This window comes from Phalangium opilio, unplaced genomic scaffold (assembly GCF_054372755.1).
Source record: "Phalangium opilio isolate 3A_F unplaced genomic scaffold, DU_Popi_V2 ptg000003l_1, whole genome shotgun sequence".
Lineage (NCBI taxonomy): Eukaryota > Metazoa > Arthropoda > Arachnida > Opiliones > Phalangiidae > Phalangium > Phalangium opilio.
This window is the reverse complement of record NW_028324145.1, coordinates 10,006,323-10,029,383: the sequence shown is the minus strand read 5'-3', so window position 1 is coordinate 10,029,383 and position 23,061 is coordinate 10,006,323. Positions and strand designations below refer to the sequence as shown.

The 23,061-nt window shown below is 37.7% G+C and overlaps 1 protein-coding gene across 8 annotated transcripts; it reads right to left on the bottom strand.

Annotated features, from left to right (window-relative positions):
- Positions 1-239: 239 nt before the first annotated feature.
- On the bottom strand, positions 240-22,627 carry cora (erythrocyte membrane protein band 4.1 like coracle). 8 transcript variants are annotated; one of them, XR_016367385.1, is made up of 17 exons: positions 22,461-22,626; positions 10,661-10,719; positions 10,209-10,401; positions 9,903-10,007; positions 9,768-9,810; positions 9,221-9,296; positions 9,093-9,137; positions 8,544-8,717; positions 8,201-8,441; positions 7,810-8,092; positions 6,454-6,713; positions 6,177-6,347; positions 4,252-5,862; positions 3,772-4,038; positions 3,326-3,667; positions 1,449-3,218; positions 240-1,353 (listed from the first exon to the last, which is right to left on the bottom strand). XR_016367385.1 is itself a non-coding variant. In XM_089840581.1 (16 exons), the coding sequence occupies exons 2-16, from the start codon at positions 10,678-10,680 to the stop codon at positions 3,036-3,038; spliced, it is 4,011 nt and encodes a 1,336-aa protein (XP_089696707.1). In that variant the 5' UTR covers positions 10,681-10,719; positions 22,461-22,627; the 3' UTR covers positions 240-3,035. The 8 variants fall into 8 exon arrangements, 7 of the variants coding, with proteins under 7 accessions (XP_089696707.1, XP_089696711.1, XP_089696708.1 ...); XM_089840581.1 differs by having other exon boundaries at positions 240-3,218; positions 6,177-6,344; positions 22,461-22,627; XM_089840585.1 differs by having other exon boundaries at positions 240-3,218; positions 6,454-6,641; positions 22,461-22,627.
- Positions 22,628-23,061: the final 434 nt, after the last annotated feature.

Genomic DNA, 23,061 nt, shown 5'->3' with positions numbered 1-23,061 from the left:
TTTCATTTCCATAATTAATATGGGCATATATATCTCTTAATTAATAATTAAACTTAAGTATTTAACCCCCCCCGCCCCATTTTTGTAAACCTCTAAAACTATGCAGCAATTTGATTGAAATCCAAAAAAAAAAAAAAGAAATCCAATAAAATCCCATGAAAACAGCGTCTATTTTTGTTCTTATTTCATTTCCATAAGAATGTGGGCATATATATCTCTTAATTACTAATTAAACTTAATTATTTACCCCATAGTAATTTGTTTTTATTATTAACCCTTTAAAAAGAACTACAAAAAACGTGGCATAAAAAGAAAAACTTTCTTCTTTTTTTCAGTTTTTACACGAGGGAAGGGAAAGGTATTTTTTTATCTTTCATGTTTTTATATAATTCTTTCTTCCCTATTTTTAAGTATTTTTTTTTTTCGGTTTTTGATTCCCAATTTCTTAAAACGTGGTTTTATTCATCATTTTTTTTTTTTTTTTACTAATTTAGTTTTTAAATTTTTATTTTTTTTTTTTTACATTGAAAAAACAGCTGCAAAAATGACACCCCATTTAAGTTTTGTGGTTGGTTTGTTTGAATGCTAGATTATGCGTGATACGATAAAATAAAAAGTGAATTGGGTCTGTTTTTTTTTTAATTTTTCTTAAAAATGTCGAGAGAGAATGAAAAACAAAACAAAAAAAAATTAACCGGGATTCAAAAAATAACACTCGGAAATTTGCTGACTTTCTTTCTCCGTTATATTTAAGCCTAACTGGGGGGGGGGCAACTAAGTTCATTAACTTAACTAAAAAACTTAAGCAATTAGACGATACTAATAGTTTAATAAATGCATTTTGCATCATGATCATACTAAGCCTAACGTATCTTAGACCACGAAATAAATGCGGGAGAGGGGTATTCCATAAAGAATAAACTATATAATCTTCGACAGTGACCTTAGTTAAGCCTAAAAACAAAACTGGATCACAACAGAAACTATGAGTATGATCTACGACAGTAATCCCAGTTACGCCTAAAAACTGGATCACAAACAGAAACTATGTTCTTCGACAGTGACCCCAGTTAGGCCTAAAAACTGGATCACAAACAGAAACTATGATCTACGACAGTAATCCTAGTTACGCCTAAAAACTGGATCACAAACAGAAACTATGATCTTCGATAACGACCCCAGTTAGGCCTAAAAACTAGATTGTAACAGAAACTATGATCTTCGATAACGACCCAAGTTAGGCCTAAAAACTAGATTGTAACAGAAACTATGATCTTCGATAACGACCCCAGTTAGGCCTAAAAACTAGACTGTAACAGAAACTATGATCTTCGATAACGACCCAAGTTAGGCCTAAAAACTAGATTGTAACAGAAAGTATGATCTTCGACAGTAACCCTAGTTAGGCCTAAAAACTATATGATCTAAGACGGTGACCCTAGTTAGGCCTAAAAACTATATGATCTAAGACGGTGACCCTAGTTAGGGGTAAAATCTGGATCACAACAGAAACTATGATCTTCAACAGTGACCCTAATTAGGCCTAAAAACTGAAAACTGAAATCCAGCAAATTCCGAGCTAAATAAAGTCTATAAAAATTTGTGATGTAAAAAAAATATATCGTACTTAAAAACACTTTGTTGATGGAGATATATAAGGTTGATTTTGAAAAAAAAAAAAACGAAAAACCCTGTTTCCATCAATAATGTTTCGTTTTTCTTATTCTTAAAATTTGCGATTTCAAACTGTAGTATTAAATTTTGTTTTATAGTGATTCTGGCAGCGATTTGAGCCTTTTTTTTTTTTAATTATTAACCTATCGAATATTTTATTAGCCGCGCGTGAAGATTTGTGTGATGGTTTTTAAAACTCTGTAGACAGCACCCCAGAGTCAGCGATCATATATTATTTATAAGGCTTTTGGAAGTTCCTAAGTAATGCTAAATTTGAGTCGTAAAAACCAACTTCGATACTTACAAAGTTTTCCTCTGTTTTTGTTTGACACTGCCACTTTTAATAAAATAATTTGCCTTTCGTTTCCGATTGATAATCAATACGTATCTAATCCTGAAAATTCGCGCTGCTAAGCTTAGCTGCTAACGAAATGGCGCGAAGGGGGTAAAACATGACGCAAATATATGTATACTTTTAGTTACGAAAAATCAACAAAGTTTTCCATAGAAACAAATAGTAATATATAAGACTTATATATATATATATATAAAAACTCGATTAAAATAAAGTGATAAAAGTGATTTTTTGTTGTTGTTGTCAGATATATAGGGGATGGGATAAACGTTCCATTAACGAACGAACGATGGATAAATGAGTGTGTTTACAGCCAGGATATCCTTCTCAATATATATCGTTAATAATATATAATAGGCAGCGTTTAAAAGCTTGTCATCATTCTAATATATAATTTTTTTACACGTAGCTGCTTATTTAAAACGCTTTCTTTAGTTTTAAGTCTTAATATTTAAATCCTTTTTTTCTTTTTTTGTAACATCGCTTAATTCAATTCAATTCCTTTTTTCCGTCCCTAAAGTTTTAAAACTATTTTTAATAATTAATTAATAATTATAAAAAAGCTGCTCTCTGTAAATAGTCGGGCACCCAAATATACACACAAATGGAAGAAGAAGAAGAAGAAGAAAAAAAAAGTAAAGTATAGCTGAGCCATATTTGTTTTGTACGAAAACACGTCAACATCGTCAGCGTGGTAGAAATTGTTTTCGCTTAAACATAAAAAAGTGTCAGATACTTCACAGGTGTTTGGACCTGGGGTTTTTGGTTTTTAGAAAAGAAAATTATTACTGAGGAAGAAAGAGAGTGAGGAATATGTGGGATGATTCGTTAAGCCTAATTTTATACTCCCACCAAGATCTGTTGTTGAATATGATTGGATTTCCTCCAGTTTTTGTTGCCTTCCAATGAGAAACATTTCGATACATTTTTAATTGGTTGGAAGAAAGGAAAAAAAGGGGATTCTTTTTTTTGCGCAGAAATTTGTTTTGTTTTATGGTGGTGTGTATCACTGGGCCGTACTCTGTTGCTGAATCTCTATTTTCTCAACTGTCATATCAGGGTTCATGCTCGTGGCTTCTTGTATAGCTTCCGCTAAAGCTAAGTCGTGATCAATGGGATCACCGTCGCTTTGAATAGTTATCTTCTGTTCCACGCGGGTTTCCATAACACCGTCTTTTTCCATCTTATACTGAAAAGAAACGTTCAAAAAAATTTGCGATCAAAGAGTGAGGAACGCGCGTAGAGACCACCTATTAACATTTCAATAGGTTGCCTCAACTACCCATTCAAAAGTACCGTTATTGTTTCGACGGTTCGTGTTTTACTAGAGACAGTTTGAGAGCTAATCATTTCTTCCTGAGGAGTATAATCGTAACCCGGTGGGGCTCTAATTTCCGTCGACGCTATTGGGGGTGGGGGTGGAGGCGGCGGGGGAGGTGGTGGTGGTGCGGGAATTCCGTGATGTCCTCTGTGTGTTTTTGGAGCAGTAGGGGGTGGTCCACCCGATGAAGATTCACCAGGGTAATTAACCTTACGAGTTTCCGTCGGTACCAAAGGTACTGAAGTGGTACTCGTATGGGGTGATGTGTTCATGGAATTTGCGTCATACTTGATAGATTCGGTTTTGATAATCACAGGCTGGAAAATTATTTTTAGGATTTTGTTTATTGCCGATTCATAGCCTGACATTTTCAAAAAAGCTTCAGAGAGAAGGGGGATACTAATGGGGGGGCATTAAGTACCTGAATAAGATCATCTATAGGCCCAGATATAACTCTCGTGCTTTTAGAAACTTGCTGAGTCATCATTTTCTGTTCGCTCACGGTTGAGCTGGTAGTTTTGGTCGAAATGACACCCTTGGCGGGTGTAGTCACTTCTTGACCATGGGTTTGTTCCGTTTTCACGGAGGACACTGTTGAAGACGCCGTAGTTTGTGATTCCGAAACTATCGGAGTCATACTAGGCGGGACAAATCCTCCTCGACTTCCAGTGCTAATACCACTATCAGCCTAAGACAGATAATAACGTGAATACCTTAAAACTCTTTCCCTAAAGACAAGAAGCTGTGAAAAAAGTGATTCAGAGCCAAAGATTTAAACCATTCCCCAAGCAAAAACAGCATTCCTTTAAAACGTTTTAAGACAGGTGAAATTTGAATCAAAAGATTAATAGATTATTTATAGCCAAATAAGTTTAGCGAGAAAGTCTAAAGCGTTAAAAACCTTTGGAGAGGCTTGTGTCTGGCTAGTAGAAGTAGGTGAAACGGGCACAACCCCGATGATTACTGGTTTAGTGGGGATGGTTACGTCTCTAGGAGACCCAGTTGGTGAGGCTTCAAATACCTCTTCAAACTCTTCTACCGATCCATCAGGACCTCTGACCACAGTTCTTTTGGTCACTGTGGTGTATTCTAAGGGCACGCCTGGCGCGCCTTTACCAACCTTCAATGCCGCTTCCTTGACCTGTTGGGTTTCTTTAGCGTAAGCATCCAAGCTGTTGGTGGATGAACTGACATCGGATGAAGAACTGGATATGGAGCCCACTCTCTTCTTTGATGAATCCTTTTTGGAAGATGTTTTTCCACCAGGAGCACTTGAGACTGATATATCTTTACTATCATCAGATATTCTACTAGAAGTATCCTTTTTATCTTTATCTTTTCCTTTCTTGCTGTCCTTCGCGCCTTTATCTTTGGACTTTTTATCCTTATCCTTATTTTTGGCTTTAGCATCACCTCCAGCTGCCAAATCCTTATCTTTACTTCCATCCTTGGATTTGTCTTTGTCACCAGTCTTCGTTTTATCCTTTTTATCTTTACCGTCTTTATCCTTTGATTTATCTTTAGCGTCCTTGGTTTTATCTTTATCTCCTTTTTTGTCTTTGCCTTCTTTGTCCTTTGATTTTACTAGATCTTTAGAATCCTTGCTGGTATCCTTGTCTTCTTTACCCTCCTTAGTCTTTCCCTTATCCTCTTTGCCATCATCTTTGTCTTTCTTCGACTTCTTATCTTTATTTTTATCTGGACTTATAGCCGCTGCCATTCTAGCTCTCATTCCTTTCTTTTCTTTTTTATCTTTGTCCTCATCTTTGGGGCTTTCTTCCAATTTCTCTTTTTCGGCACTCTTATCTCCATCCTTCTCTCCTTTTTTGTCCTTATCATCTCCCTTTTTGCCCTTCTTATCTTTCTTATCTTTTTTATCTTTACCTTCATCCTTCTTCCCTTTTTCAGCGTCCTTTTTCTTTGAAGATTTTTTGTCTTCTTGGGTAGTTACCCTGGGGCTGGACGCGGCGACGGGTGCCGCTATCGTTTTTGTAACTTTGGAAGGTGAAGGTGACCTTTCTTCAGAATCCTTGGAAGTATTATCTTCGGAAGTTAGCTGCCTCGATGGAGTGGACGGAGAAGGGGAGGCTTCTTTAGGAGGGTTATAAGTAAAGGCGTAACCTTTGGCCTTTCGGCTGGATGGAGATAAGTCGTAGTTTTCAATCATGGAATCATTGGGGTCTTTAGAACCATCTATACCGGTGTAAGAAAACCCGTGATCTTTGGGGCTATAAGGACGTTGTTTAGGGTCATCCATCTCGTAAGTATACTCTTTCGTGTAAATAGGCAAAGGTTGGGGATAAACTCGTTCAGTTTTTGGACTGGCATTCTCGTTTGTTTCTTTCGGAGCCAAAGGAGCCGATTTGACTCCGTGTCCAGTCTTAATAGGGGTGCTTGTTCTAGTGGGTTTGTTTGTCCCTTTCACTGATTCTTCTCCAGACTGACTATCGGGAGTCTTTGATCTACCCACGGGATGATCATAGACACTACCGGGTGCTGAAGACGCGAAAGACTATACAGTTTTACGTTTTTCACGTTGTCATATAGTGAATTGGTAATGTTTGGTTTTTTTTTTTGGTTTATGTTCGAATATCAGTTTTTTAAGGCAAAACATACAATATCCATGCAAATAAAAAAATAAAAACGGAACTTTTAAGAATGGATGCATTCTCGTTATAATTCTTACGGTGCACAAATTTGCAAATTCATAATAAATGCAAAACTAAAAATTCACGTTAACTAAAATTTTCACTCAATATATATAAACACAAATATGTCTTATCAAAATTAACTCTGCAAAATCAAAAATACTTTAAATACACTGACCTCATCCGGTGTCCTCCTATTAGAAGGATGGTCAGCTCCAATACGATGTCCCTTAGCGTCTCGTTTAGGATCTTCGGGTCCTGAACCGGGTTGCTGTTCAGTGTAACTTTGTCTTTCACCAGCTTTCTTCATTTCCATTGGCGGAAGTACCGCTACACCACCAATGGGCTTCTGGTTCAGAGAAAGAAACAAAAAACATATGGTTGAGCCACACGTCCAAACCCTGATAAGACGTGTGGCTCAAATAGGTCAAGTAGATATAAGAATCAATGCATACCCGGCTTTCTCTCTTCCTTTCAGGATCCGATTCTAATTCCCTAATCTTTTCTCTCATTTCCGGAGGTTCAGGAGTTGTAGCTCCACCAGTTGACGGTGTCTTAGTCCTCAAATACTCCGCACTTCCGGGTGATCTATCCTGTGGTCCTCCCATTGGACTTCTTTGCTGTCTAGACGACGCCGGTAGACCTGCAAGAGTGTGTCGTTTGCTGCTTTCATCTTGACGAGCGGAGGGTGATAATCTCCCTCTGTATCCGTAAGCTGTTTGGTTTTTTTTTCAAGTTCAACCCCGACATTGATCAAACAGGAGGGAGGGGGTGGATTCCGTAACCAAACCCAATTGGCCATTTTTGGGGAGATTTACGATAATAGGGGGATTGACAAAAAATTTACAATAGAACGAGAAAAAAGACAACAAGGGGAAAAAACACACACACAAAAAAAAATAAAAACATTTTGTTAGGGGAAAATGGTTAAAAACATTTGTTTATGGTCATTGTGGATTTAAACCGCATGCAATTAAACACGTCATGCCACTTGATCAACATACTATTAATTAACACATCTAAAACTTAAACGCATTAATTTTTAATGTTACGGAAGTAAATTAACACTAACTAAATTGATTTCAAACGACAATTTTTGTAAACAGTCCCATTGTGAATGAATATATCCTAGACATAACATTGCGTGAATTTTGTTCACTAATGTAAATACGGGTTAATTTAGTAACGAATTAATTAATATAGATTAACTATCCGAGAGAGGATTAGTGAAGGAAGAATGGAAGTTAGAAAGCAAGACAGTCAAAAGCAAGTCGTACTAGTTAGAAATGAAGCGTAAGGAGCTCTACACTAAGAAATAGGCAATATTATAAAACATTCTTGCTGGTGTACTTATTAAAATGGGATGACGCAAAACATTGTGGAAATTTTATAAGAGGTGAAGACCGTGAAGTTAATTATTAAATGAATTATGATAAAATATAAATAAACAATTAAATTAAGTAAGGCAAACTCGGAAACAAAGCAAATATTAGACTACATTAAGAGATACAAGAAATCAAGGAATGTATTTGAACATAACAAAAGAACAGATATTTGATGCAGGCGTTGTAATATAGGAAGTGGAATTAAAGCTTGCGAGATGAATTTCAGTTAATATAATTTAGAGCAAAGCAGCGGGTGAAAATGTAATAAAACTCTTCTTATTTAAAAAGTGTCATATTTATGATCTCTTTCAAACTAACTTCATCAAATTAATACCGAAGCTCGGGGCCTATTCTCATTATATTCCTCTATAATATTTACCAATTCGATATGAAAAAAAATATATATATGTAGAAAGATTGACATACCTCCATCCATGCTTCTTGATGAAAATCGTTTGTTACTTTGCGTCCGCTCAAAATGAGGTGGCGGTCTGTCTATAAGAGCACTTGCCATTCGCGTTTGGTACTGAGTTCGTCCGGAATATCGGAACTTGGAGCCAAAACGGGGCAAGAAGAGCTTGGGTTTTGGAGCGGGTTCTGGAGACATTAACCTGAAAAACGTATGATGTTCCACGCAGACTTTCCATAACCTTTTCGCTGCCTTGTGATTGGGTAACTTGAATCCTATTGTGCTTTCAAATTGTTCAAACTAAACGAAAAAAAGAAAGAAAAGAAAGAGAGAAGAAGGAAAAATATATCATCTGGGCCGTTTTGTTAATTATAATTTGCTAATTAGGGAGTTTAAAATGATAATTACCTCTCCAGGTCTAATTTTAATATAGAAACTATTTCGTTTATAAGATATTTTCAATATTTTTGGCCACGCGAATCGATTGATCCTTAGCCGATCTCTATATACAAGAAGACCAGAGGCACAAACGCCCAACATGATATCGACACCTTCAGAATCCTTAGCCTGATGAAGGTCCACTCCATACATGGCCAGCTTCTTAGCATTCTCCAAGTAATGGAGTTCAGCTTCAGCGGGTGTTTGTCCTCTAACATGAAAAAAAAGAAAGAAAACAACATTCGTTTCGTTATTAACTTTGTTATAAACAAAGTTAAAACGAAACGAAACAAAAGATGTTTCGGTTACTTACTTGTGCTGTTTATGAAGTTCCATAACTTTCTCTTCCAGCTCCGGCGTTTGATTTGGAGCAAAATGGAAATCAGAAAGGTAATTGCTAGCGTGTTCCTCAGGGTCATAATCTCCGATCTCAGCCTGGACCAAGTAGGAACCTAATAAAGCGTGTGTCACGAAGGAACAGGGAAGTCTGCGAGCGCGATTTCAACATTTATTAGCTTAAACTTATCAACCTCGCGCAATTGGCCTTATTCCTGATCAACGCCACCGAGGCGTAGCGGCGACTTTTGGAACTATAATAATACGGTAGCCAATCAGAGGTGGCGCTGGAGTCGATGGACTCTGATGGAGATGTTATTTTCTCTGTTTTGATTATTACCGCTTCAACTTCAAAAAACATGTTTTAAATACTTATTATTAACCGAACAATCTCCAAATAGACCAAAATCGCCACCTGTAATTGGCTACCGTATTATTATAGTTCCAAAAGTCGCCGCTACGCCTCGGTGGCGTTGATCAGGAATAAGGCCAATTGTTCTTAAACAAATAAAAGAACTCTACTAACTTTCCAGTCAAAATGTCATTTCTGATCTGTAAACATAGCTGATACCTAATAATTAATGAATATAACAATTAGGCTAATTTAATTCCGACGAAGGGGGAAAGGGAGGGGGGCGTGTAGTTAAAAACTACCTCGTGATATCTTCTTGAAGTTGAGCAGGATCTGGTGGATAAAACTTTACTTCAAAGTTAAATATCCAAGGTCCAGCTGCATTGAAGGAACCGCGGGAAAAACTTCATTAATATTTACGCGATTTAATGATTGGTTTCCTTTTAACAAAATTGCAAGTTTTCGGGGGGGGGGGGAATTCCTTTATGGGTAAGGTAAGGTAAGGGAATAAGGGTTAATGGGGGTCAAAAAACCCTTGTTAACTTAAGTATGTCTGCGAGGTTCCTGGACGTTACTCAATCAATAATTCCGTCCAGTTTCCTAAATTATAGTTGAAGCTGGGAATAACCCTCCCGGACCCTTTTCTAACGCCCAGGGTACCTCCCTTTTGACCAAAGCTATTCCCTATTCAAAGGGTGTGGTCTTTCTGTTCCCATACCATTCTCATATATATAAAGTCCGATAAAAACAAGATACTATAATTTCTTTAATAAAAAAATGCGGCTGGTTTTGGAATTTAATGTCGCCGCCGCAGAAATTCAAACCCTTAGAAGAATGACGATAACTTACTTTTAATCTGCTTGCTGATTCGTTTATCATTGTTAATCCAATGCTATAAATGACGGAAATTCACTATCAATCATTTTGTTACTGATATCTGAAAAAGGAATCCTCATGACGGATGAAACACGGCACGGAACTCACCCTAATTTCATCACTGTCTCTATAGGTCATTCCAAAGTAATCCCTTTCTAACAAATTGAGTTGGTCGCATATTCTGTCAAAGAGTTCACCACCTCGAGCCTTTCTCTATGGGACAAAAAGGAAATTGGTCGAAAATAAACAATACACTATCTATCATCCAAGGGGAAAAGAGAAAAATCAACAAAGACGCGGAAAATGGAAGATACGAAGTAGTAGTAGTAGTAGAAGAAGATGGGTAAAACCTCGTCGAGACAAGTTGAAGAAGTAGAGATAGAGAGAGAGGACACTTCTAAAAGGGTCTCTTACATCTATTTGCGACTCGTAGTCCGTCCCATCGAGTAAACGAACTCTGCAGAGAGCCATCTTGCCCCTGCCTCCTGAAATATGTTTGCCGCTTTTAGTGCTGGTCGGAGAATCCAAGCCATTCTGCGGAGGAGGAATGGGAGTACCGGGAGTTCCAGTACCTTGTTCTTGAGGATCGCCTTTCTCTTCCGCCATCCTTTTTCGATATATAAAAAAAAACTGGAACGAAACTCTCACCTACCAAACCGGAAGAGGATAATGCTTTATTTTTTCATCAAAGATAAGTGTGGACATTGCTGTAGGACCATGAAGATCAAGAAATACCAATTTGGTTCAACGCAGAGCGCGCCCGCCCGTTTTAACTCTTAAAACCACTAGTGTCAGAAACGTCTAAATTTAAACATGAACAATCCTCATGGTCCAAACATCCCAAGGTGGTCCATATAGTTCCTTACCCCTCAAAAATGTCTTTCATGCCTCAGTGAGAAAATGCTACATAAACTGGCGCCAAGTACTGAAACACGAAAGAAAGGAAAACAACTTTAACCATTAAAAAAAATACACGAGGACTATGTTTAGCTCAACAAACTGTTCGCCCCCATTTCTCAAAGTAATTAAAATATAGTGATTTCGTTTGGGACACGATAAAAGAAAGAAAGAAGCCCGTTTCAAGAGAGAATTGATAAAGTTAGGGTTAAGGTCAAAAGGTTGACGTTGCCACAGAAGTGGCGGGGGCGTTTTATTTATTAACCACTTCAAAAAAAGCACTAGTCACTATGCCAGAACGGAACGGGGCCAACCAAGCCTTCCGCGGAGGAGTCCGATGGGGAGTACGAGTACCGAGAAGTGCAGCTTGAAGAGGACACATCTTTCCCCTCGAAAAAGTCAAAAACGCATTTGCCCTCTATATAAAACCTATGATAAAACCAAAAACTCAATTTCCTCGTCGTTCGAAAGGACAGTACGAATGTGGACGACACGATGAAAAGGTTATATAAAATATTCCATCAAGGGAATGTAAGAGTTACGTAGAATAAACTGTTTTTCGCGGATGCTAAACCCCTTCTTCATCCCGGGGCCGCTTCTCAACACTCCTTTTTTCAAGAGAATCAATAAATCATACATTCAATAGCGAAGAAAGAAGCTGGGAGGGACCATGTCCATGGACCATTTTGACGCTAAGACTAAAGTTGGATTTCATTTAAGCTATTTCAAAAAAGGCGTTGGAAGGGTTGAGAAGCCGCAATTTGGTAAAAGCGAGGGCAGCGATGGAAACAGAATGTTTCTCGTAAAAATGGCCCATCAAGTTCCTCTTTCGACTTCATCGAATGATGATTCCGTGGATGTGTCTTCGTCACACACGGGCTATCTGACCACGAGGGTTTGCTCCACTTTCTGAAACCCCAGCTCTCGGAACCATCAAGGCAGGGATCAAAAACCCATTACTTAAAGTAAAGATTTATAAGTCAACCTATAGGGACTTGAGCAATAGGGGCTCTGGCTTCAACCCCTGACATCATGGCGGTACACTTATTTTCTTTCCAGGTACCTTTACTAACACGAGTGGAAGTTATCCTCGCGTCGCGTGACGTGACGTGGTAACGTCATGGAAGAACTTTCCTAAATGGAGTTATACCGCTAGGACCAAGTAACCGACACACTCCAAGTAACGTACTTCCGTAGTAATGGTCATGAGTTTGATATTAAAGAGCGAACGATGTGGGTATAAAAGGTGGATGACTAAAGGCGGGGAAATGGTCCTAGATATTCGACCGACGAAAAAAAGGGGGCCGAGACGTGAAAGAGAGAGAGAGAGAGAAGTCCCAGGAAAAAAATAAATTCCCCATCAACTGACATTCCAGCCTCTTCCATTATTATCCTAGCATACCATCTATCGATTCTCCTCTTCGTCTTTCTCTTTTATTTTTTAAGGAATACTAGCATAAGACTCATCCATAGCAAGCACCTTGGGTCTTTACGCAAAAAGCATAAGCCTGAAGAAAGTTTTCAGGTGTAGGAGGGTGAGGGTACACGAATAGATATGGTTGGTGATAGGTATTCGTAATGAAGGGTCTTTCCGAGCGAAATAACTTCGCGCTTTTCAAGAAGAGCATGCAGTTTGAAAAGAAAACTTTATAATTTATCAAAGAAGGTGGTGGTGATGATCATGACCTTCTGCCTAGGTCTTCCGAAATAAATGAGAGAATTGGACGATAAATGAACTGAGGAAACTATAAATTTATCCTTCCAGAGTATAAATTAAAAAATGGCGTCTTTCTTTCTAATTGCTCTCTCGCCCCAAGCAATTAAAAAAATCCAAAAAAATATTGCCTCATAAAAATCTTAGGTAATAATTTCCATTTCTTTAAAAAAAATTTAAAGGGAGAGTAAACTAACTTATTAAGAATAAATTTCTACCAAGATTCCTCCACTAATTAAAAAATACAATTAAGGATTGATAATTACGTATTTCCATCCTTTCCCAAGCCTAATTATTCTTAATTAATAAAAAGAGATTACTTCAAAAACCTTTTCTTCGTAAGTTGTGCAGCACAATTAAGAAACCCAAAGCACATTTTTAAATATTTAACAGGTAATTATTCGCTTCCAGCCTCCCTTTAAAAGTTACTTTTAAAAGATCTTAAGAAATGGGGAAAACATGGGCCTCCTATTCCTATATACATACAGTTAAAAACCCTGAAGATTTGAACTCAAAAGCCCGGATAAAGAACAGATTTTTCTATAAAGATAAGGAGGCATATATTTTTCGTTCTCTCTTTTGCGTAAAACTTTCGACTTTTAAAAAGCCTTATAAAATACCCTAGATTAAAGAAGCCCTATTACGACCCGACTTACTTCGTGATTAAATAATAAAATATTTAAATATTTTCGTGATATATTCATTACTAGAGAGAAGAAGATAGGGGTAGCCTGCCTAAATCTTAACGATAATTTTAAGATTCAGAAGCTATAGCTGCAGAAGTACCGGAGTGGTACTCCTTTACACCAAGGAGTGACCAGTAATGAAACTGGTCAAACGTGATTTCTTTTTCTACACAGACACACATGTACACGTCAGACATGCACTTAAGCTTACTACACATTTGTATGAGTTTTGAAGATTGGAGGCAATGCTTGCGTTACTAGTATCATAGCGACATCTGGCGACGTTAATCACGATGAAAAATATTTATTTATTCATTCATTCCAATGTAATAGCAGGCCACAATGTCGGCAGAGTGACGTATATGTGGAGGAGAGAGGTGAAATCCCACTACCTCTGAAGTTTGTACCCCTATCTACATACAGACTGCCATCCTCGGTGGGCGTTTTGGTAGGGGTAAACGTCGACAATGCCCCTTGTGTCTTAAAAAAAGACGCTAATTCGTGATAACTAGCTTCTATTTTTAAACGTCGCAACGCGGCAGCACTTAACAATACCCTACCAAAGGTAGGTAGGGTCGTGTGTGAGGTACCCTGGAAGACTCAATGCAGCACCTCATGACCCACGAACACTTCAATTCCATCTCCACCAAGAGCTACGCAAAACAAGCTCGCGCACAATGGCGCTTATGTGTAGTAAGCTTAAGAGATTAATAACGTTACTATAAACTTACTAGTTGAATTTAGGGCAAGATAAATTAAAAGAGAGAGAAAAATCCCAAGTCACAACTTACTGCTGCACAAAACACACCCCCGTCTCTATAATCAGCTAAAGCTGAATGGATAAAGCGACTTAGGAAATGTGAATTAGGATAAAGCTTCTTAAAGAAGAAAGAAGGAAGGAAAGTGGGCCCCCGTGAATAATGACAATGTAGTGGGTTGTAATTTGCCAATTAGAGCCAATAACGTCATTAAACTTGCGGGTACCGTACGGCAAACGCTTTTATCTTAAAGACAATGGAGCTAGGCGCACTAACAACTAAGTACATAAAAGCCTTGCATAAAGGTTAGGTTGATATAACTATATTTATAACCGAGTCTCGTAATTTAAAAGGCAACATTGTACGTACGATAGAATTTATGGGGTATTGACATTTGACGCATTCGTTTGCGCAGGGTTAGTTTACTTATTGAGTACACCTGTTCACAGGTGTACGGAAATTGGTACAGTTTAACTATGTTAATTGCAGTTATCTACGTCTATATATACAGGGTGTTTGTGAAAAGTCCATCAATAATGAAAGGGCGTATTTATTGGGCCATTTTGAGTCGAAAATGTTCTATGACATTTTGCCGTCCGAGCCACGGTTTTCGAGTTATGATTTGAATATTTTAGGGATGACCCCTTCATTAAATTAGCGCTGTCTTTCAATTTCTTAATTAAATTTAAGGGGTCATCCGTAAATTACTCCAATCATAACTTGAAAACAGTGGCTCGGACGGCAAAATGTCATAGAACATTTTCAACTCAAAATGGCCCAATAAATACGCCCCTTCATTATTGATGGACCTTTCACAAACACCCTGTATACCGCGGATGGGATGGATACCCATTTGAGTTTAGTTTATAGCTTTGAAAACTCAAAAATACGCCTAGTATTGTTTCTTTTCAAAACATCTGAAATATACGTGTCGAGCCTTGTTTTTTATAACAAATCAGGGTTTGACTAATTAAGCAAAATAGCATAAGACTTATTTCTTCCCTTTCAAACGATAGTAAATACTTGGGGTTCCCACAATCAGGGTTCGAGTAATTAAGCAAAATGTTCATAAATATTCCCAACATAGGGTAACGAGGGATTTTGGGCGCAATACTTTGGAGGCTCATAACTCGGGTTCTATAAGAGATACTGGGAAGTTCTTTGACTATGTTATAGTCCTATTTCTCCTCTTTTCAACGATACTAAATACTTGGGGTTCCGACAATCAGTGTCCGAGTAATTAACCAAAATGTTCATAAACATTCCCTCCATAGGGTTAACATCTGATTTTTGGCTCGATATTTGGAGGCTCATAACTCCGGTTCTATAAGAGATACTGGGAAGTCCTTTGAGCATGTTACAAACCTATTTCTCCCCTATCCAACGATACCCTGTCACTCGGCGTAACCGGTGTCAGGTTCAGTTAAGTCAATCATTAAACAAGCCACGTTGTTTTACTTCAAAAAAGGGATTTCTGCGTTCATTTGCAACAAAAGCGTAGATGATATCGGTTTATGAATACATCCTCTATACATCACACACACCACCAATTCGCGAAAGAAGTCTAGCCGGCCAATAAAAAATAAAAATAAAAACTTTCAAAACACGTTTAAGAGGCTACGAGCATAAAGAATGAACTCAAAGACTTTCCTCATAATAACACACGAGTGTGGGCACATAATATTTCGAGATCTTTACCAATCGCTTAATTGTCGGAGGAGTTAAATAACTCGCTATACTTGGGAGAGCGCGTAGGTGGACAAGTTACGAGTGAGAGAGAGAGAAGAAGAAGAAGTTGAATTTGAACCCGAACCCTCAAAGTCCGCCTTAGATAAAAACAGGTTCCCTTTTCAAAACTGCTGAATGTCTCTTCTAACCAGAAAGAAATTTCGATTCCAAAATGAAAACATTTACCAAACTTCTATGAAAACATAAAAATAGAGGCTAACTAAGAGAGTGGCGCGAATCATGGGTTGGCTGGGTGGATTAAGCTGAAGTTATCAGAAATACAGGAATCTTTAATTGTGCCTTGAACATCCCCCACCCTATCTCTTTCTCAGCTTAAACTTCAGTGCAGTGTGGTCAAACCCTCTCTTTGAGTCAAGTTGGTCAAGAACCGAGTGAAACTGAACCGCTAGCCTTGCTCTATGCAATCTCATGAGTCTTGACTCACCATTGGCTGGCAACACTGGACAGGGGGGAAACTTCAAAAACGGTCCACCCTTTTAGTGTAAACTATGTATACTTGATATGGGGGAGTTGTTGAATCATATCCCATTACTGATGTCACCATGGGCTAAAACGTTTCGTGGACTTTATACTAGATTACCAGTACACGAGATTTGTTTGTTACACAGACAGTGGAAAGGAGAAACTGGGAAATAGATTCCCCGGGCCACTGAGCCAATTACCAGTACACGAGATTTGTTTGTTACACAGACAGTGGAAAGGAGAAACTGGGAAATAGATTCCCCGGGCCACTGAGCCAAACACTTCGGCTTAATCTACTGCTGACATTACCAGACAAAAACGATCACGTAATAGGCTCAAAATATTGTTGCTGTCATTTCCGGTTTTTATATAGACTGATAATAATACTAAAAAACCCACGTATCAAGAGCATGTTGTTACGAAATCTGTTAGATTCGACGATAGATGCGAGATTAAAGGGGAAGTGAAAGCTATTTTAGAGAGTTACATAGATTTAAAAAGTAAAACTTCATCAGCATTCTACAAAATGGTCAAACATTCGCTACCCAAACATGGTCTTATCTACACGCCACTTTGGATGGAGGGTCATAAAGAGAATACAAGGAAATCCTTTGAGTACATCATAAGCCCATTCCTCCCCCATTCAACGATACTAAATACTTGAGATTACAACCATAAGCTCTCAAGTAAATATGCAAAAATGTATGGTCAAAAAACCTTCCTCTCCGTGGGATTAACATGGCATTATTTCCAAGTCAAAAAATGAATTCCTAAAAATCGATTTTCCAGCTTCTCCTTATTTGATCACATTCCAAATATATTCCCCTCCATTTTCAATACAAAAAAAATTGGTTAAATCTCCTAATGTATTTGAACTTTGATATTCCTAATACAAGAAAAATATACACAAACCCAACCAACATAAAAATTTATGTTTTCTTATTCGTTATAAAATAAACTATAATTATCCCGAGGCCAGACCTAAACTATTTCCTAAAAACCCCAACCCCATTTTCACACAAACGATGGGGGAGATTAGAGACAGATGTCCGAAGAGATAAGACTCTTTAACAAATATGTTACCAATGCGAGAAAAAAAGATATAGATAAAATCGCGTATACATCTTTCCCTCTCTTTCTATCTCTCTCTCTCTCTCTCTCTCCCCTGTAAGTTCAGTGTTCAGGAACGGATTATGTTTACAGAACGGATGTTTAGACGAACTTTGATACAACACACCGAGTCGTATAAAAATATACATCCCTAACAACCAAAGAATGCCTTAGAATTACAATAAAAACCTTTGCAATTTAGATCCTTTCTACAGGGTTCATACAACTTTTGGAAAACAAATTTCCCTGAAATTTCCAAGTTTTTCCCCACATACTTCGATGAATTTTCCAGAGTTACGAGCCTCCAAAGTTTAGTGTAATGCTATTCCTATGGAGGGGGTTGTTTGTTTACGTTTTGCTTAATTACTCGGCCCCTGTTTGTCGTAGCCCTAAGTTTTAGGTATGGTTGGATGGGGGACAAATTGGACTATAACATACTCAGAGGACACCCCCGTATCTCTAGTAGAACCAGAGTTACGAGCCTCCAAAGTTTAGTGTAATGCTATTCCTATGGAGGGGGTTGTTTGTTTATATTTTGCATAATTACTCGGCCCCTGTTTGTCGTAGCCCTAAGTTTTATGTATGGTTGGATGGGGGACAAATTGGACTATAACATACTCAAAGGACATCCCCGTATCTCTAGTAGAACCAGAGCTATGAGCCTCCAAAGTATAGTGTAATGCTATTCCTATGGAGGGTGTTGTTTGTTTACGTTTTGCTTAATTACTCGGCCCCTGTTTGTCGTAGCCCTAAGTTTTTAGTATGGTTGGATGGGGGACAAATTGGACTATAACATACTCAAAGGACATCCCCGTATCTCTAGTAGAACCAGAGCTATGAGCCTCCAAAGTATAGTGTAATGCTATTCCTATGGAGGGGGCTGTTTGTTTATGTTTTGCTTAATTACTCGGCCCCTGTTTGTCGTATCCCTAAGTTTTTAGTATGGTTGGATGGGGGACAAATTGGACTATAACATACTCAAAGGACATCCCCGTATCTCTAGTAGAACCAGAGCTATGAGCCTCCAAAGTATAGTGTAATGCTATTCCTATGGAGGTGGTTGTTTGTTTACGTTTTGGTTAATTACTCGGCCCCTGTTTGTCGTAGCCCTAAGTTTTTAGTATGGTTGGATGGGGGACAAATTGGACTATAACATACTCAAAGGACATCCCCGTATCTCTAGTAGAACCAGAGTTACGAGCCTCCAAAGTATAGTGTAATGTTAATCCTATGGAGGGTATGTTCACGAGCATTTTGCTTAATTACTCGGCCCCTGTTTGACGCAAATTTCCCTGATTTCCCTGAATCTTACTAAAAATTCGAATTTTCCATGAGGTTTTTGTCAACTATTTATTTCCCTGATTTTTCCAGGTTTTCCCTTTCTCCAGGTTTGTATGAACCCTGTTTCTAAGACAAGCTGTTTCTTTCATAAATGAGAAAAGAAGAAAAAAAATCACCCAAAGTATACCCCTCTATTAAATAAGTCTTTTTCGATATTATTTTTTTTAAGCTGTTGAGACAGGCCGAGTGTTTTTGATGGCACCCGCAAAATAATGGACCTTTCTTGGATTTCTCTTTTTTTATACTAGAAGAAAGGTTCACCTTTGTCATTCCTGCAAGAGAGGAGACAAATTTGGGCGGGTCACGCGATTGTCCAGTTAACAAAAGAAAATAAAAAAAACTTGCAATCAAAACTTCGAAAGTCTAACAACAGGCGGATTTATTTATTAAAATCCCCTCTTGGGAACTATATTTTATCAGAAGATCATAAATCGAAGAAAGTTCATGACCTTTCTTGGCTCTGACAACAGAAAAAAATTGGGTCAACGAATGCGGACACCTTTCCGCGCCCAAAAAAAATGGACATAACCATTAAGGCTTCCCTTTTGAAAGACCAAGGCTTAAAAATTAATTCAAATTATGATCTTCTGTTTCGTTAATAGAAAGTTCGTGACCTTTCTTAAAGCACTGACAATAAAAAACTGGGTCACCGAATGCAGGAACGCACTTTTTATTTCGCGCCTAAAATGGACGTAACCATTAGGGCTTCTCTATTGAAAATTTGAAAGACCAAGGCTTAAAAATTTAATTCAAATTATGAGCTTGTGTTCCATTAATCCTTACAGAGATAGATGAGGGTCTTCAGGGACAGGGATGAGGCGAAACGACATGGTTAGAGAAAGAGACAAGCTATTTTAGAGTAGTACACTGACTGATAACAAAAAACATTGTAATAGTTAGCCGCTATTTGAAAACGGAAATGGACCCCCAAATTTGACCCTCTCGAGTCCATTCTACAATGTGTGCCGCTGTCGAAAGATGAAACAGGAAACTCTTAAATGGCACTACTAGACTTCGTTTGTATTTTGGTATATAGCAACTATACAGCTTTCGCAATGCATTCGGAATTCCCGAGCTGCTAGAGATTGATACTTCAATTAAATTATGCCGCTACATTTCGTTCCCCTTTCGCTTTCTGCTTTTTAACTACCCCTAGAGTTTAGGCCCGGACTATTAGGGAACCATTTCTAAATGGTTCAGACTTGCTTTTTAGGCTGGAGCATGAAGCCACGCGACCACTTCAAACGCCCAGGTTACGTTCACACTCGAGACTTAGTTTTCTTACAAATCTCTATTTAATCCAGTTAAAACTTGGCATAGCATGGGCTGCATACATACTAATTTGCATTTCATTATGAATTCTAAAACAGGGTTCAGACGAAAAAACATTTTCTTGAAAATCCCAGACTTTTCCAGCTTATCCCTGAACAAATTTTATCACCAATATCCCTGGTCATTTTAAGGTGTTTACCAGAGCCACTTCATAATTACACCTGGACCATATTCAGCATTGCTGGAAACATCGTCTGATAAACCTAACGAAATCCCTGACATATACCTAATTTTTTAGGGCAAAACTTTAAATCCCTGACTTATCCAGGCTCCGTACGAACCCTTTAAAATTTCAATTTCACCTCAAAATATTTTAATTAAAAAGTTATGTAAACCAGAGTTGATACATATTTTAAAAACCAATTCCCCTATTATAATATTTCAAGGATTTAATGTTAATCAACCTCTAATTAAACTAAGTAAAATTTGGAAATAACGTATAGCAACTTCTTACTAATTAGCACCGAAACTCACTACAAACATCCTAAAACATTTTCAATTGCATCTCAAAATAATTGATTCTAAACACTACAATAAACGTTTAATCAATTTATCAAAATATGGAAATAAATATGGAATAAAAATTAATATCACACAAGTGTGAACAAGTCCATTAAAGCAATCTATAAAATTTAGCCCGGGGGTTATTGGAAAGGGAAGTTGAGGCTATTGTGTTCCCTTATAACAATACAAAAATAGGGTATTATTATCGACCCCCCTCCCTCCCCTCCTCGACCCTTTTCGATTATATTAAAAAAAATATAGAGTTACGTCCCCAAAAAATTTGAATTTTCATTTTTAGCATCCCTTCCGAAGTTCCGACCAAACACGCCAAATAATAAATAAAAAAAAAAGTTAAAAAATTTCAAATATGTCCCTCTTGAGATAAATTTTTCAGGGTCTATTTTGCAGCTTGAATTGATACCGTATCTAAAGCTTTGACCCCGCAATTTTTGGTTGTATTGCTTCCGCTATATACTTTAGAATCAACTTAAATTGGTATTTCCTAAAATAAATATATTTGGACAAGTGTAGGTCGGTTTTATCAACACCATACACCAACAAGGGGGAACTTGAGCGTGGATAGAAGCCATGGAAGATTAAAAATATTATAAAGTTTCGTGGTGGCTTTTAGAGAAGAATAGAGCCGACTACATCGCAACTGCGAGAGTATTTATGACAGGATCCAGCGGCTCTTTCAGATGTTTTTAGCTTACTTTATTTACAAGTACTTTGAGCCTTCCATCACTAAGATTATTTTCATATAACCCCAAAAAATTTGACAGTTTAAAGTTTAAAACTAGCTCTTATTACGGCGTTGCTCAATTTAAAGGGAATATGAAATGTAAAGCAATATCATTTGTCAATGATAATACTGAACTTTACTAAGTATTTAAGAATATATTTCTTTCTCACTTTGCATGGTAGACAAACATATAGTATTACCTTATCTATCCTTAAACCAGGTCTTCTGGTTTTTTATGTAATCTCATGACTTTGTCTGGCCAAAAAAAAAGACTCCGATATTCATGTGATTTCTTAACCAAAGTCACGGGATTTTCAATTTTTGGCAGATTTTCTGATAGATATCCAGGTTATCTTTTTAATGGACTAACCGGTTTCATTTTACTCTTACTAACTTCGTTTCGACAAATGTCTTACCATCGATTAAATTCATCAACAGCATTAATGCGTGACTTCATTTAAAAACAAAGTTTAAAGACTAAGTCACTAACAATCTAAACATTTTTATTATTAGTGGTGAGCCGCTCTCAAACCTTTACTCTGTATTTATGGTCATTACGAGGCGAGAAAAATCACGAAATGCATTGAAGCATGAGGCTAAACATTCCACCACCACTACTCGCGGTTTCTTAAATAACTCATCTATTTCAATGCCAGTAGCTCAAGTAGCGAGATTCGCCTTCATTTTCAATTTATTGACCCCGAAAATCCTCAAAATAGTCTTAATTTATCTCTTGTAAACACCGTCCCCGCCAAAATGACGTAATAATTATTCAAACTGACAGGTAAACTAGACCTAAATTCCAAGGAATGCCTACTGTTGAATACGATTAATTTCGTACACAACAGACACGCCTTTTTCGCGGATCAATTTTAACCCTAATTTAAGTCTACTGATTGAATTTGTAGTCAATAACAGGGGTAAAAGGCTTCGTATATGGATAATTTATTCGTATCAATGAACCTACTTTACCCGGAGGTTGGTAAACTTGAGGAATGTTTGGTAACTTACGTTAGGACGGCGTTAGGCTTAGGTATTTTAAGTATTCCCCGTAGGCCGAGGATGCTATTTAAATTAAAGTTCACTTCGCAGCCGCGAGAACCGTTTACGTACGTGTCCGTAATGTTTTATAAACCGTAATTTGGCTTCGAGGCTTAACAAAATATCGAAGAAAAAATTCGAGACTGGGCGTAGCCCGGGCTTGACCTCGCCTGCTCGTACTCGGCTTTTTGCCGCACGCGGGTCATCATCATGGCGTTTGCCGCCAAAGCGTCGGTTTTACGCGGGGCGGGAATATTTAGGCCTCGCGAACAAATTCGCGTACAAACCAAGAGACACTTTAGACATGAAATAAAGGATTTAAATACTCACGATGTTAGGCTTATCCCTTCTTATTCTTATCCCGATATCGATGTTTAGATAATCCAGTCAAAACCATTAATTTTCTACGTAACGTTTCGACAAAGCCGACACCCCGAACTCCGAAGTACGCGCGACGATTCCTCGCGCCTTTTCGAAACAACACACAGAGTGCGTGACGTAAGCGTACTCCTCCGCGGGAATGAAGTAGCGCGCCTTCTGACCCGGACCGAATCACCGCTTTTCGATTAAAGGGCGCGTTAATAAAGGCGCGAATTCCAAACGGAGCGGGAATCTTATAACTATGCAAATTAACTGTATAATTTCCAAGTTTATTGTAAGTTGAAATTTAAATATAAAATATATTATAAACTACGCGTCAAGCGGTGAATAGAATTGAAAAATAAATCTTTTACGAAGATATGTCTATATTTCTTTCAAATTTAAATCCAAAGTTTTAAAAATGAACGTATTCATGTTAGGCCTAACTGGAATAAAATTACGGTTTTCTTGGAACGGTATATTATTACGGGATTGACGTAATAAAGAGCTCAATAGATTACAGATTGAAAGCGATACTGGGTCCTAAAACAATGGCTATATATTGAAAAAC

Coding starts and splice junctions, on each gene's coding strand:
- cora (XM_089840579.1), bottom strand. CDS start 10,680: ATGAAAGACATTTTTGAGGG. Junction 9,811..9,902: donor GAGACAGTGATGAAATTAGG/GTGAGTTCCGTG, acceptor CGTCATTTATAG/CATTGGATTAACAATGATAA. Junction 8,442..8,543: donor GAACTTCATAAACAGCACAA/GTAAGTAACCGA, acceptor TTTTCATGTTAG/AGGACAAACACCCGCTGAAG.